Source organism: Malania oleifera, chromosome 10 (assembly GCF_029873635.1).
Source record: "Malania oleifera isolate guangnan ecotype guangnan chromosome 10, ASM2987363v1, whole genome shotgun sequence".
Classification (NCBI taxonomy): Eukaryota; Viridiplantae; Streptophyta; class Magnoliopsida; order Santalales; family Ximeniaceae; genus Malania; species Malania oleifera.
The window spans coordinates 1,704,888-1,719,144 of record NC_080426.1 but is presented as its reverse complement, the minus strand read 5'-3'; the positions used below and the strand labels follow the sequence as shown (position 1 = coordinate 1,719,144).

The 14,257-nt window shown below is 39.2% G+C and overlaps 1 protein-coding gene across 10 annotated transcripts in view; it reads right to left on the bottom strand.

Moving 5' to 3' along the window:
- Window positions 1–5,049: 5,049 nt before the first annotated feature.
- LOC131166450 (uncharacterized) overlaps window positions 5,050–14,257 on the bottom strand; it is a 28,624-nt gene continuing 19,416 nt past the window's right edge. For 7 of the 10 annotated variants that reach the window (XM_058125031.1, XM_058125032.1, XM_058125034.1 and 4 more), the window contains 9 exons: window positions 10,131–10,432; window positions 9,725–10,015; window positions 9,487–9,588; window positions 9,072–9,168; window positions 8,721–8,802; window positions 8,028–8,118; window positions 7,787–7,936; window positions 6,788–6,913; window positions 5,050–5,699 (listed from right to left, as the gene is read on the bottom strand). In XM_058125031.1, coding sequence (XP_057981014.1) covers window positions 5,379–5,699; window positions 6,788–6,913; window positions 7,787–7,936; window positions 8,028–8,118; window positions 8,721–8,802; window positions 9,072–9,168; window positions 9,487–9,588; window positions 9,725–10,015; window positions 10,131–10,432 — 1,562 coding nt within the window. In that variant the 3' untranslated portion in view covers window positions 5,050–5,378. Of the gene's footprint in view, window positions 5,700–6,229; window positions 6,340–6,787; window positions 6,914–7,786; window positions 7,937–8,027; window positions 8,119–8,720; window positions 8,803–9,071; window positions 9,169–9,486; window positions 9,589–9,724; window positions 10,016–10,130; window positions 10,433–14,257 lie in introns of all 10 variants that reach the window. The other 3 variants (XR_009139851.1, XR_009139852.1, XM_058125033.1) reach the window with 3 other exon arrangements.

Genomic DNA, 14,257 nt, shown 5'->3' with positions numbered 1-14,257 from the left:
AAAGGTGAAAATAAAGAAGATAAAAGAAGATAATAAAGGAAACGTATTCTGCTACTTTTTGTATTGATGTCTGTAAAGGCAGAACAAAGTGTATATATATACACAGGAGAGAGAGAAAAAAATATATTCTCTGTAACAAACTTAACAAAAAAATAATAAAAAGAAAAATATAATATCAGAACAGACAAAATTTGTTTGAGCTGAAAATTATTTTGAGCGATGGTTGGTTGGGTAGTGTTGATACGCCCCTGCGAGCCAAACGTGTGTGGAAGAACAGTGAGGCTCGAACGGAGAGATGCAAATCGAGAAGCAGATAAGGGTTTTGTGAACATATCAGCGAGTTGATCCTTGCTTGAAAGAAAAGAGACCTGAAGAGCTCCTGCCTAAATGCGATCACGGACAAAATGATAGTGAACATCAACATGTTTAGTTCGAGAGTGCATAACTGGATTCATAGACAAGTAAGTTGCTCCCAAGTTATCACAAAAGAGAGTTGGAGATGTGGATAGGAAAACACCCAATTCAGATAAAAGGGATTGTAACCACAGTAGTTCACAAGCCTCTGTGCTGGATCTGGCAATAGTGGGTTGCTTATTTGAGCTCCATGAAACTAAGTTGCCACCAAGGAAGACACAGTAACCTCCAGTTGATTTTCTGTCATCGAGACACCCTACCCAGTCTGCATCTGTGTAGGCAGTCAGGGATAAGGTATTTGAGGGTTGCAACAGTAAGCCATAGTGCAGAGTATGTTTTAGATAGTGTAAGATACGCTTAACACTTTGATAGTGAGATAAACATGGGGCATGCATGAATTGACAAACACGATTGACAAAGAAGGCCAAGTTCGGTCTGGTGAAGAGTAGGTACTGTAAGCTACCTACTACACTTCGATATAGTGTAGGATCTGGAACAGGAGTGGAGTAAAAGCAAATAATTTAGTGGAGGAGGACATAGGACTGGTGATTGGCTTGCAGTTCATCATATTTGTCTTGTTAAGTAGATCCAAGATATATTTTCGTTGACAAAGCATGAGCCCAGCAGAGGTATGATGACATTCAATACCCAAGAAGTAGTGTAAAGATCCCAAATCCTTAATAGGAAAGTCAGAGGTCAGGGCAGAAATGAAGTGGGATATAACACTCGAACTGGAGCTTGTAATCACAATGTCATCAACATATACAAGAAAGTAAACTGTTACGGATTGATGCTGATAAATGAATAGGGATGTATCTGATTTGGAAACAATAAATCCAAATTCCAGCAGCCGAGATCTGAGCCTAGCATACCAGGCTCGAGGAGCCTATTTAAGGCAATAGAGAGCACGATTGAGTTTACAAACATAATGAGAAAATTGTGGATGAATGAACCCCGAGGGTTGAGTCATGAAAACCTGCTCATCCAAGTTGCCATGTAAAAAGGCATTTTGAACATCCAATTGATGAATTGGCCAGCCAGACGAGACTGCAATGGAGAGAACTAACCTGATTGTAGTGGGTTTGATCACAAGGCTAAAGGTTTCAGTGTAATCCAAACCTTTCAAGTTAGCTATAACCTTTGGCAACCAAGCGGGCCTTTTGTCTCTCAATGGATCCATTAGACAGATGTTTCGTCTTAAAAATCCAGCGACAACCAACAACATGTTGATTGGGTGTAGGAGGAACAAGAGACTATGTATTTGTGGACATCAAAGCATCAAACTCAACCTACATCGCGTGCCTCCATTCAGGAAATTTGGAGGCCTGAGTAATAGAGGTGGGCTCCTCTGGGACATCAATGGTAGTGGTATGGGCGCGAGGCAGAGGCCAGGGGATGGTTCCATCAATTCGGATTTTAGGGCAAACTTTTTGTGCTTTGGATCTTGTGTGCATGGGATAAAGGGAAGTGATAGGAGTTGCTTAGGGAGAAGGAGAAGAAGGCGAAGGAGAGTGTGGCAATGATGACGAGTTGCGGGAAGCCCTAGTGGATTGTCGAGAGGAGGAAGCGGGAGCAGGTGAGAGCTGGGTTTGGGAGCGAGGGATGGAAGGGTGTGTTGAAGGCCCAGTGTTACTGGGAGGAGATGATGGGCTGGGTCTAGAAGTGGGGAAAAATCCAATGGGCCGACTGGGAATGGGCTGAGCTGAACGATATTGAGGGGAGCTGAAACTGGAATCGGCAAATGGGAAGACATGTTCATCAAATAAAACATCCTGGGAGATGTACATACGGCCAGTAGGAACATGAAAACACAGATAACCATGATGAGAAGAACTATAGCCGAGAAAAACACAAGGAAGGGATCTGAAGTCCATTTTGTGTTGATCATATGGCCTAAGATTAGGCCAACATTGACAACCAAAAGTTTTTTTAAAAAGGTAATCAGGTTTGAAATGAAATAAAATCTCAAATGGGGATTTGTTATTTAAAATAGGGGAGGGTAGACGATTAATTAAGAAAGCGATAGTAATAAAAGCATCGGACCAGTAGGGATGAGGTAAAGTAGAATGAGCAAGAAGAGCAAGACCAATTTCCACAATGTGCCTGTGTTTTCTTTCAACCGAGCCATTTTGTGAATGAGCATAGGGACAAAAGATGCGATGACAAATACCAAAGGATTTTAACACATTATTAAGAGATTGAAATTCACCACCCCAATCAGATTGTAATGAACGGATTTTTGTATTAAAGAGAGTTTCTACATGGCATTTGAAAAAAAAAAAAAACAGAGACTACATCAGATTTGCATTTTAAAGGAAAAATCCAAGTAAATTGATTGTAGTCATCTACAAAGGAAACATAATAGCGAAAACCACCACGAGAGATCACTGGTGCAGGGCCCCAAACATCGGAGAAAATGAGATGAAGCGGGCAAGTGAACGATGAGATGAGCGACCATAAGGGAGCTGGTGAAGCTTAGCCTTGCAGCATGAAGAGCATAAAACCGAAGAGGGAGAGGATTTGGTGGGCAAAGACATCTATGAGATGAGTTTATGGACTAATTGCATGGAAGGGTGACCAAGACGAGAGTGCCACTGAGATGAGGAGACACGCTCACCAACATGAGCATGAGGAGATGGAGATTGGAACATGTACATGCCATCCTTAGTAGAACCGCGAAGGAGAAGCTGCTGAGTTTGTGAGTCCTTCACACAGAAAAAAGATGAGTGAAATTCAAAAAATAAGAATTATCCTCACATAATTTGCGGACTGAAATTAAATTCTTAGAAATTGAGGGAACATGATAGAGTTTGGAGAGGAGAATACTGCCATTGGAGGAAGGTATGGTGGAGTTGCCAACATGGTGAATTGGGAGCGAAAAGCCATCACCAACACGAACTTGTTCATCACCTTTGTATTCAGAAGGGTTGAGAGAGAGATTAGAGAGATCATGGGTGAAGTGGTGGGTAGCAGTTGAATCAGGGTAACAATTGGAGTATGTAGGTGTGGAAAATGGTTGCTGAAATTGTGGGCCTGAAGTGAGGTGGGCTGAGAGGGAAGGGGGTGGAGGAGATTGATAACTATAATCAAATCGGTGGTAACAGGAGATGGCGGTGTGACCTCTTTTATGACAGACCTGACAGGTGGGTCGGTTAGGTGAAAAGGAAACTAGGGAGGAGGAGGGAGGACGACCACCATGCCTGCCACAACCCCCACGACCACCACCTCTGAAATTGCCCCTAGCGTGTGAGAAGCCTCGGTCGCAAGAGAAGCTGGTAGCAGGTTTTGTTTGAGTGGTGTAAGCAGAAAATTCAGGAGATGCTGTAAGTGCAGTGCTCTGATGATTCAAACGTGCTTCATGAGTCAGGAGATGGCTGTATACTTGCGCCGGAGTAAGTGGATCCACACGAGTAGTGATGGATGTAACAAGGGAATCGTAGTCGGAGCCTGAACCAGCCAGGAGATATGTAATGAAATCAGATGAAGGAATGATTTTACCGGCCATGGCAAGGTAGTCCTGGAGGAGCTTCGCCCGACGATAGTATTCAAGTATGGTTTTTGAACCCTTCTTGAGGGTAGTGAGCTGGAGTTGAACCTACATGATGCTTGCATTTGATTTTGTAGCAAAAAGATCTTCAAGCGTTGTCTACACCTCACAGAGAAGAGGTAGCTGTGAGGACATGAGCAATCAGCGTTTCAGAGAGGGAGGAGATCAGGACACTGATGATGGCTTGATCCTGCTGTTGCCAGGCGAGGAATTCAGGGGACGGTGCATTGTTCTTGCCGATTGAGTGAGGAGGAACTAAGGAGCCATCAATGTATCCAAAGAGATTCTGACCTTTGAGATAGGGTATGAGTTGTGCCTTCCACAGTAAGTAGTTGTCATGGGTTAACTTCACTGTAATCATATTGATGGGAGAAGGAAGGGAAATAACTAGGGGTTGCGTGTAAGAAGACGATGCAGTAGGAGATTCTGCCATGCTGCAAACGAGGGAATGGACGCAAGTCCTAACAGGGCTTTGATACCATGATAAAAAGGTGAAAATAAAGAAGATAAAAGAAGATAATAAAGGAAACGTATTCTGCTACTTTTTGTATTGATGTCTATAAAGGCATAACAGAGTGTATATATATACGCAGGAGAGAGAGAGAGAAAAAAATATTCTTTGTAACAAACTTAACAAAAAAATAATAAAAAGAAAAATATAATATCAGAACAGGCAAAATCTGTTTGAGCTGAAAATTATTCTTGAACGATGGTTGGTTGGGTAGTGTTGATAACATCAATTCTTCAAGCACAAACTTTTATTTTTTGTTATAGAAATCTTGACAAAAATCAAATATACAAAAATCAGCATGAACAAATATATTTACCCTAAAAAAAAGCTTCAATCACCCTTTTTGAGTTGACCCAAAATTGCTTCAGATGTGTTAATAGAACCTCTTTGCCAACACATGCTTCCACCCATAAACATAAACCATTAATAATTAGCAATCTAAACACAAACCATTAATATTAAATTCTCTTAGCAAAAGCTGCTTCATCCTCCTTCAAGGATGGCAGCATTTTCCCATAGCCTTAACAATCACCGAGCCAAAATCAGGCCAACTACTAATACAAAATGGCAAAACCTATTTCTTTGTAGCATTCTTTGATTTTCTATGTTATGTATTTCATGCCTTTTTGCTGTGTTGGAGGAACCACTGCAATTAACAAACCAGAAACTAATTTCATGCAAGAATGTGTTTTGAGCCTTGCATGCAATAATATATGTAGCTTCTAGCTGATACTTAAAGACAACATAATAGAACCGGACAAGATAAACAAAATGAAAGCAGAGGAAGTTTGAATTTTTAAGATGTTCTTCAGCCAATAATAAAAGCTACCTAATGGGATCAGAGCCACTAGACCCAAAAAACCGGGGAGATGGAACATCTGAGATCCACTTCTGCTTATTACTTTTTCAATCAGGGGCACTAGAGATAGATGTTTGGCCCTTCTTGTTTCCTTTAGCATCGATCTTCTCGCTGTCAGCAGCTGGGACAGCAGGGGTATTGCAGTGAAACATATTGCTTGGTCTTTGGACGCATGGAGCATATGTAGTATCAGGAACTAGTTGATGGTCAGAGCAGTTTGTGCCAAGTTGTGTTGGGACAGAAGCATCGATTGGAACATCAGACTGCCCATTGACAAATGGCACACCGGTGCTAGGTACATCAGACACGGGACAGGGGGCGGGGTTGAAGCCTTTCAAACTTTGAACCATATCTGCAAGCTTCCTCACCTAGAAAGAATCGCATTTGAAAAAAGATAGGCCTGTAAGTCATGACCGTTCAAATGGATACAAAGTGTTTATTGATTGATGAACTTCAAACTAAAGCATGACTGCCAATGTTTCCAATATATAAGTAAGTGAGCCCCATTTCATGGGTTAAAATAATATGGATTGAACTACTAAGATAATCAGAAATAAAATGACCAGCATGATCCAGAGAAATCTCATGCTAGAAACATAGGAAGTTGGGACCAACCCCTGAACTAAGCACTCAGCTAGCTCAACTCAAATTCAGCAAAGAACATGTTAGCATCCACACCATGAAAGTAGAAACAACCACAGTAATGCAATGTAATTGCGACAACTATACAAAGACCAACAAATACCAGCAACACCAAACAAACAAAAAAAGTGATGAGGAAGATGCACACCAGATGCAACATATCCATATTGTTTGACCAGATGACATGTTTAAGAAAATTATGCATCTAGGAATCAATGAGCAAAAAAACAATGTTTAAATGCTTACAAACTCTAACCTTGAAGCAGCTTATGCCTGCAGATACAAATATCCATGGGGTATGACTGAGAAAAAGTTTCAGCGCATTATGCATTCAACAGTTTGCGACAAGCTCCACAAAACTCGTTACTAAACAAAATACAACATCAAAAAGAATCCAGTGAGGATATATCAATGCCTAAAAACATCAGGCTTGAAGCCAAGCAAAAGTGTTTATTAGGTACAGGTCCAGCTGTTGAACCTCAACGCAGATAAACCAAAATCTTAACTGATTGTGCTCAACAAGTTTAATTTAAACATATTATCTCAGTACACAAGCACTGGACAATATCAAGTTGCCTGAAAAGTACTTGTTCTTATTTATGATTGGAGATTTCAATTATCTAAATAGTATGTTGGGCACAACCATGCATTATAGCATAGTTTGCTAACTTTAGTCTCACAATTTCCTTTTGCACTTGTTCAGAAAATATACATACTTAACAAGCAAAAAGGACCCATATAATCTCCACAACAACCCAAATACTTAATATCGAGTAAAAGTATAACTTGTAGAATGCAGGCAGTCATGACTTACGTTTGCTCCCATCGCTGCACTGTTGGCTCTCATTTCCTCAATTTCAGCAGTTGTAATCTGGTACTTTTCACCATCACCTGTGAGAGACTTGGACAATGACTCTTTTTCAGCCTTGAGCTCTGCAACCTAAAGAATATAGTGGAATTTAAGGAATTTTTAAAGAGTAATAGAAAATGAAAAAAAAAAAAGAAAAAAAGCAAAGCTTGTGAGCATCTGCTAAGTTGTAAGTTTAGCATATGCTTACTCAGAAAATATACATACTTAACCAGCAAAATAGACCCATATATCGCCACATAAACAAATACTTAATTATGAGAAAATGTCTAAAAGTAGAATGCATGCAGTCATGGCTCACATTTTCTCTCATTTCCTCAATTTCAGCATTCATCGCCTCAATTCTGGCATTCTTTGTCATTCTCAACTTTTAAAACTTGAATTTCAAATTTCGAAACACAGTACTCTTCATCTTTGTCCGTGAGACACTTGGACAATGACTCTTTTTCAGCTTTTAGCTCTGCAACTTACATGAATCCATATAGAGGAATTTATGGTCCGATTCAATCAAGGATTTTATTTGGAAAAAGAAAAAGAAAGGAAAATAAGGAGAAAATTCAGTTTCCATTATATTTTCCTTCTATATGAAATACTATTAAAAATGAAAGTTTGTTTTATATAATAAAAAATTAGGAAAAGTCAAATATTAATGATTTGTAAAATCAAAATTTTGTTCGTGGATTTTATATATTTTCTTTTCCTTTCTCTAATAATTTTTGAGTTCCAAACTGGGCCTTAAGGAAGTTTTATGTAATAGAAAATGAAGAAAAGCAGTGACATGAGCATATGTTAAATTGTCAGTTTAGCATATGCTTACTCAGAAAATAGAAATGTTTAAAGAGAAAAGAAAAAAAAAAAAAAAAAAAAGACCTAATCTCCACAGCAACACAAATACTTAATAACAATAAAAATCTAAATTGTAGAATGCATGCAGTTGTGTCTCACGTTTGCTCCCATTTCCTCAATTTTGGCATTTATTGAGTCAATCTTAGCTTTTAAAACTTGAGTTTCAGAAGTTGCAACCTGCTGGTACTTTTCACCTTCATTTTTGCGATGCTTGGACCATGAATCTTTTTCAGCCTTGAGCTCTGCAACCTACTGAATCCGTATAGAGGATTTTAACAATAAATGAAATGAAGAAAGAGAGTGCTGTGAGCATGTGCTAAAGCAAAGAATGCTGTGAAACCTGCATTGCAAGATCTTTAATCACAAGTTCTTTCATAGGCTCTTCGTTTCTTCTTTTCCTACCTTTGGCAGGCTCACAGTTGGACAGCATCCTGAGTCACCAGAAATGAATCAACTGTAGGACACAAAAATCATAGTTTATGAAAACGGTATGTCAAATTCAATCAGTTATGATGTAGACTGTAGACATGCATGCACAAGGTATCCAGAGGAAGTAATATCCACAAATCAATTTCCACAGCACACGTCTTGTGCTACTAATAACACTAACAAGGCCAAAAAGGAATCACAATGACCAGCACCACCCCCACCTTCATTTCATGCAAAACTCATCATAGACATTTAGGTCCATTACAGAATTCCTTGTTCACTATTGTCACATGTATTCAACACCAACAAAGTTACTTAAGCTTTGGACAACGAAAAATTTACAAGAAATCAAAGTTGGAACAGTTCTCTAGTTTCTACTTGTCCTTTTGTTTAGGTTAGTATTTTTCACTTCTTTTGTGTTTATTGTTTTTTTTTCCTTTTTCGGTATTTCATTTGGAACAGTAGACACTGCAACGCTGACATAGTTCATATAATTACATTGGAGGGGAGGGGAGAGAAATTTTAAAAAAGACAACACATAATTCTACAAATCAACTCAAAAGACTGCAAATGGCAACAACACAGAATAACAGATTGTGTTTACCTCCTACGTTTATTATTATCATCTGCTTTGACTTTTGATAACTCACTTGTTGTCAGTTCTATAGACATAGCATCACCAAGTCCTAGAATGGTTAAACATGATAAATGGAAAAATAAATAAATAAGAGCTAATGTGTTGGGAAAATGAAGTGCTGTTCAATAAACAAGTTTAATGCAACCATCCATAAATCCCTCTCTCAATCTTAATAAATGCACCCATACACAACATTAGACAGTTGGGGAGGATAACATAACAAAGATAAACTAAATTAGATGACTTAAATCTGACAAGAAATTGGATTTTCATCCACAAACAACAATCTAAAAGTAACTAAAAGCCCAAGAACTTTACCGAGAGCACAGGATCGTAGCTTTGAAGGTATTGAAGCGAGTGAAGTGTTTTTAGCCAAAGGAGTTGAGGCCAGCCATTTTCGTTTTCCAGTAGCTGACTGCAAAAAGATATATATGAAGGCAGGACAAATATAACACCAGCAAAGGCAGAGGATGCCAGAGAGAGAGAGAGAGAGAGAGAGGGAATACTTCTGCATAAAGAATATCAGTCTTAACTAATTGCATTAAAAATAAACCCAAGGCATTGCAGGAGCATTAGATTCCTGATAGTAGCAGTTTTGGGGGTAGCTATCCAAATGAGTCATAGTCGTGGGAGATGGATGAAACGGCGGAGGCTTATTAAAAATCTTAACATTGTCATCTCCTTCTTCAAACTTATGCGAAGAACCATGGGACGGGCCAAAATAGTCACTCACATGGCCAACATTCACACTGTCACCGGCAGAAGCCTGGAATGGCAGGTTCATCGCACAAACCACCAGAGAACTCCATAGTTTTCCAGGTTTCTCTTCCTCTCCCTGTATATAAAGGCAGTATACATATAAACATCAGCAAAACACAGCAGAGAGAGAGAGAGAGAGAGAGAGAGAGAGCACTCGTAAGTCTCATATAGAAAGAAATCGGTCTAACTGATTGCATAAAGAAAAATTTTACCCAAGGCATTGCAACTGCAGCAGATTCCTGATAGTAGCAGTTTTGTGGGTATGGCCTGTATGCCAGAGGAGGCTTATTAATGATCTTAAAATTGTCATCTCCTTCTTCAAACTTATGAGAAGTGGCACGAGACTGTCCAAAAGAGTCACTCACATGGCCACCATTCGCACCATCACCAGCAGAAGCCTGGAATGGCAGGTTCAATGTCCACGCCGCTGGAGAATGCTGTAGCATTCCAGGTTCTTCATTTGAGAAAATAGTACTCGTCTCCATCTCTCTCACTTTCTCTTGCTGTATATGAAGGCAGGATAAATATGAACACCGGGAAAAGCATGCAGAGCAGAGAGAGAGGACACTCATATAGAAAGAAATTGGTCTATCTAAGTGCATAAAAAAGGAAAATTACCCGAGGCATGGCAGCTGCAGCAGATTCCTGATAGTGGCAGTTTTGGGGGTATGGCATTGGTTGGTAGCCATCCAAATGAATCAAACCCGCGGGAGATGGACATGATGGCAGAGAAAACATATCAATGATCTCAACATCGTCAACTCCTCCTTCAAGCTTATGAGAAGAAGAAGCACAGGACTGGCCAAACGAGTCACCGACATGACCAGCACTAACAATCAGAGTGTCACTGGCAGAAGCCTGGAACGGCAGGTTCAACGCCCATGCCACTGGGCATTGCCGTAGCTCTCCAGGTTCTTTGTCTAAGAAAACAGTACTCATTGAAATTAAGCTCCTCCTAATCTTTAATTTCTAAAGAATAATATGAGAAATCTTGATAAACTAAACTAGCTAACATCTAAAATCTGCCAAAAAACCCGTTATCACAATTTTCAATGAAATAAAATGTAAGAAGAATTCTATATGAATAATTCTTTCATTGAATTTACGTATGTACATCCCAATCTTTTATAATACAATCAACTAATTTAAATAAGGAAATAATCTCCCTATAGAATAAAATAAAATCTCCTACGTTTATCCACCTTCCTAACTTATTCATTATTCACAAAGATACTTGGGATTTTAACACTCCCCCTCAAGTTGGATCATAGATATTAATCATCTCCAACTTGCTAATGAGATCATCAAAGTTTTGTCATTCCAACCCTTTAGTAAAGATATCTGCAGTTTTTCCTTGGTAGGTACATAAGTCATACAGATAGTTCCTTGTTCAATTTTTTCTTTGATACAGTGTCTGTCCACTTCCACATGTTTGGTCCTGTCATGTTGAACTGGATTAAGAGAGATACCGATGGCTGTCTTATTGTCACAATAGAGTTTGATAGGAAATTCCACCAGGACCTGTAGTTCCTCCAAGAGTTTCTGTAACCACAGCCCTTCACATATTCCTTGAGCAACTACCCTGAACTCTGCTTCAATGCTACTACGAGCCACTACATTCTGTTTTTTGCTTCTCCAAGTTACCAGATTTCCCCAAACAAATATGCAATATCCTATGGTGGACCTTCTATCTTCCATTGATCCTGCCCAGTCTACATCTATAAAGATCTCTACTTTCTTGTTTTCATATTTCTTGAAGAAGAGTCCTTTGCCCGGAGAGCCCTTGAGATATCGAAGGATCTTGTACACTGCATCTATGTGGGCTTCTTTTGGTGAATGCATATGTTGGCTTACTACACTAACTTCAAATGCAATATCTGGTCGAGTATGTGATAGGTAGATTAGCTTACCAACCAATCTCTGATACCTCTCCTTTTCAACAGGTATCCCACAATCTTCAACCCTCTTTATTGCTTCAATCGGGGTTTAACTGGGTTTGCATCCAAGCATACCAATTTCACTTAGGAGATCAGTAACATACTTTCGCTGAGAAACACTAATTCTCTTTTTCATTCTAGCAACTTCCATGCCCAAGAAGTACCGCATTTGTCCCAGGTCTTTAACTTCAAATTCAGTAGCTAGAACCCTCTTCAATCTTTCCATCTCTACCGTATCATCCCCAGTTAGGATTATATCATCAACATATACTATTAGAATTGTTCTCTTGCCCTTTTCAGACGGTTGGAAGAACAAGGTGTGATATGATTGTCCTTGTTGATATCCTTGGTTCTTTATTACTTTTGCAAATTGGTCAAACCATGCTTTGGGAGATTGTTTAAGTCCATACAGGGACTTTTTGAGTTTACACACTCTGTTTTCTTCACCTTTCCTGCTGAATCCTAGAGGTATAGTCATGTAAACTTCTTCTTCTAACTCACCATTTAGAAATGCATTCTTAATGTCAAGTGGTTGTAGTGGCCAATCTAAATTGGCTGCTAAGGACAAGAGGACCCGAATTGTATTCAAGTTTGCCACTGGTGCAAATGTCTCCGTATAGTCAATACCATAAGTCTGTCTAAAACATTTTGCAACAAGTCTAGCTTTATATCATTCAACTATCCCATCAGATTTATGTTTCACTGTAAAGACCCATTTACAACCAACTGGCTTCTTCCCTTTCGGCAAATTCATTAACTCCCAAGTTCCATTTTTTTCTAGAGCCCACATTTCCTCCATGACCGCCTCCCTCCATTTAGGTATTTCCAGGGCTTCCTGAATGTTCTTTGGAATTCTTGTCCTATCAAGATTAGAGACAAGCACGATATCCTGTAGACAAACTTTTATAAGACATGTATTTAGACCAAGGATATTAAGTACATAACCACCGTTTTCTGATTGCAATAGGTAAATTGATGTCTTCAGGTACAGGATTATCATATGGGAGCTCTATTATCAGATCAGGATTGGGTGTGGACACATGGTTACTCGGAGCCATCACCGGTTCCAATGCTCTTAGTGCCTCAAGTGTGAGATTCTATCCATGTTCTTTGTGTTCGGCTTTCTTGAGTAAACAAGTATATTTGCGTTGTTTTGTTTTCCGGTTTCTCCCAATGAGATTAAGCGCTCTTTTGTGTTCGGCAGTTCATGAAGTGAAGCAATGGAAGACTCAATAGATGGGTCAGGGAATTTGGGAGGCTCAATAGTTGGTACAGGTTCAGATGGTACATATTCAGTAGTAAAGAAGTCAATGAACCGATCTTCACTTCATTTCTCCTCCTGAAGAGAGGTCTTGGGGAAATAAGGAGTGGTTTCAAAGAATGTGACATCCAGGCTAACAAACGTCCTTTTTGAGACAAGATCATAGCATTTGTATCCTTTCTGAGTAGGGGAGTAACCAATGAAAACACATTTAACAGCACGAGGATCCAATTTAGCCCGATGGTGAGCATGAACATGAATAAATGTAGTGCAACCAAAGATTTTAGAAAACTGGAGGAAAGGCGAGAGGTAAGAAAAAATTCCTGGAATTTTTGGAGAGGAGTGGCAAAGGAAAGTACTCAACTCGGCATTCAATTAATGAGATGGGCAGCCGTTGAGATGGCATCTCTCCAAAAATAGTTTTTCATGTTTGTAGTGAACATCAAAGCCCGAGCTACTTCAAGTATATGTCCGTTTTTTCGTTCGGAAACCCCATTTTGTTGAGGAGTGTCTACACAAGAACTCTAAAGAATAATCTCATTTTCTTGAAGATAAGTTCCTAGAATTTCATTAAAATATTCCGTACCATTATCAGCACGTAAAATTTGAATTTGGGTCTGGAATTGTGTTTGAACCATGGAATGAAAATTGACAAAAATGGATTGGACTTCTGTTTTATCTTTCAACAAGTAAACCCAACAAAGATGAGTGTGGTCATCAATAAAAATAACAAACATTTTGTATGGGTGCGATTGGGGGATCGTGAGGGTCCCCACACATCACTATGAATCATAGTAAATGAGCGGGATGGTTTGTATATAGATGATGGGAAAGAGGCATGCCGGTGTTTTGCAAGCTCACACACTTCACATTGAAACTCAGAAGACTTTTTATTTGAACATATAGATGGAAACAAACGTTTTAAATGTTGAAAATTTGGGTGACCCATCCTAGAATGCCATAACAAAAGTTCATTCTTTCTAGAAATAGACACAGAATCACAAATTGTAGTATTATATTGTTTACTCAATCTTGCCTCCTCAAAGTAGTAGAGTCCTTCATATGCCTTAGCCGTGCCAATCGTCTTCCCCGATGACAGGTCCTGAAAAACACAATGAGATGAAACAAATTTAGCCAAGCAATTGGAGTCTTTCATTAACTGGTTGATAGCAAATTGCAAGATAATTTGGGAACATGGAGGACAAATTTTAAAGTTACAGAGTCAAATATGAGAATATTTCCTTTACCGGGAACTGGTGCAAGAGAACCATCTGCAATTTTGACTCTCAGATTTCCAGCATAAGGTGAATAGGATGAAAACAATTGATAAGAACCAGTCATATGATCAGATGCACTCGAGTCAATTATCCATGGTGGTTTGTAACATGATATAGTATTTAAGGCTGACAAATAATTACCTCGGTGAGCCAGAGAACCAATGGAAGACTGACCCAATGTTTGAATTGAGGAAATCATTTTATATAGCTGATCCAACTGCTCAGGTCTGAATGCACTACTTGAAATATTGTTGGTTTTTCTACCTTGTG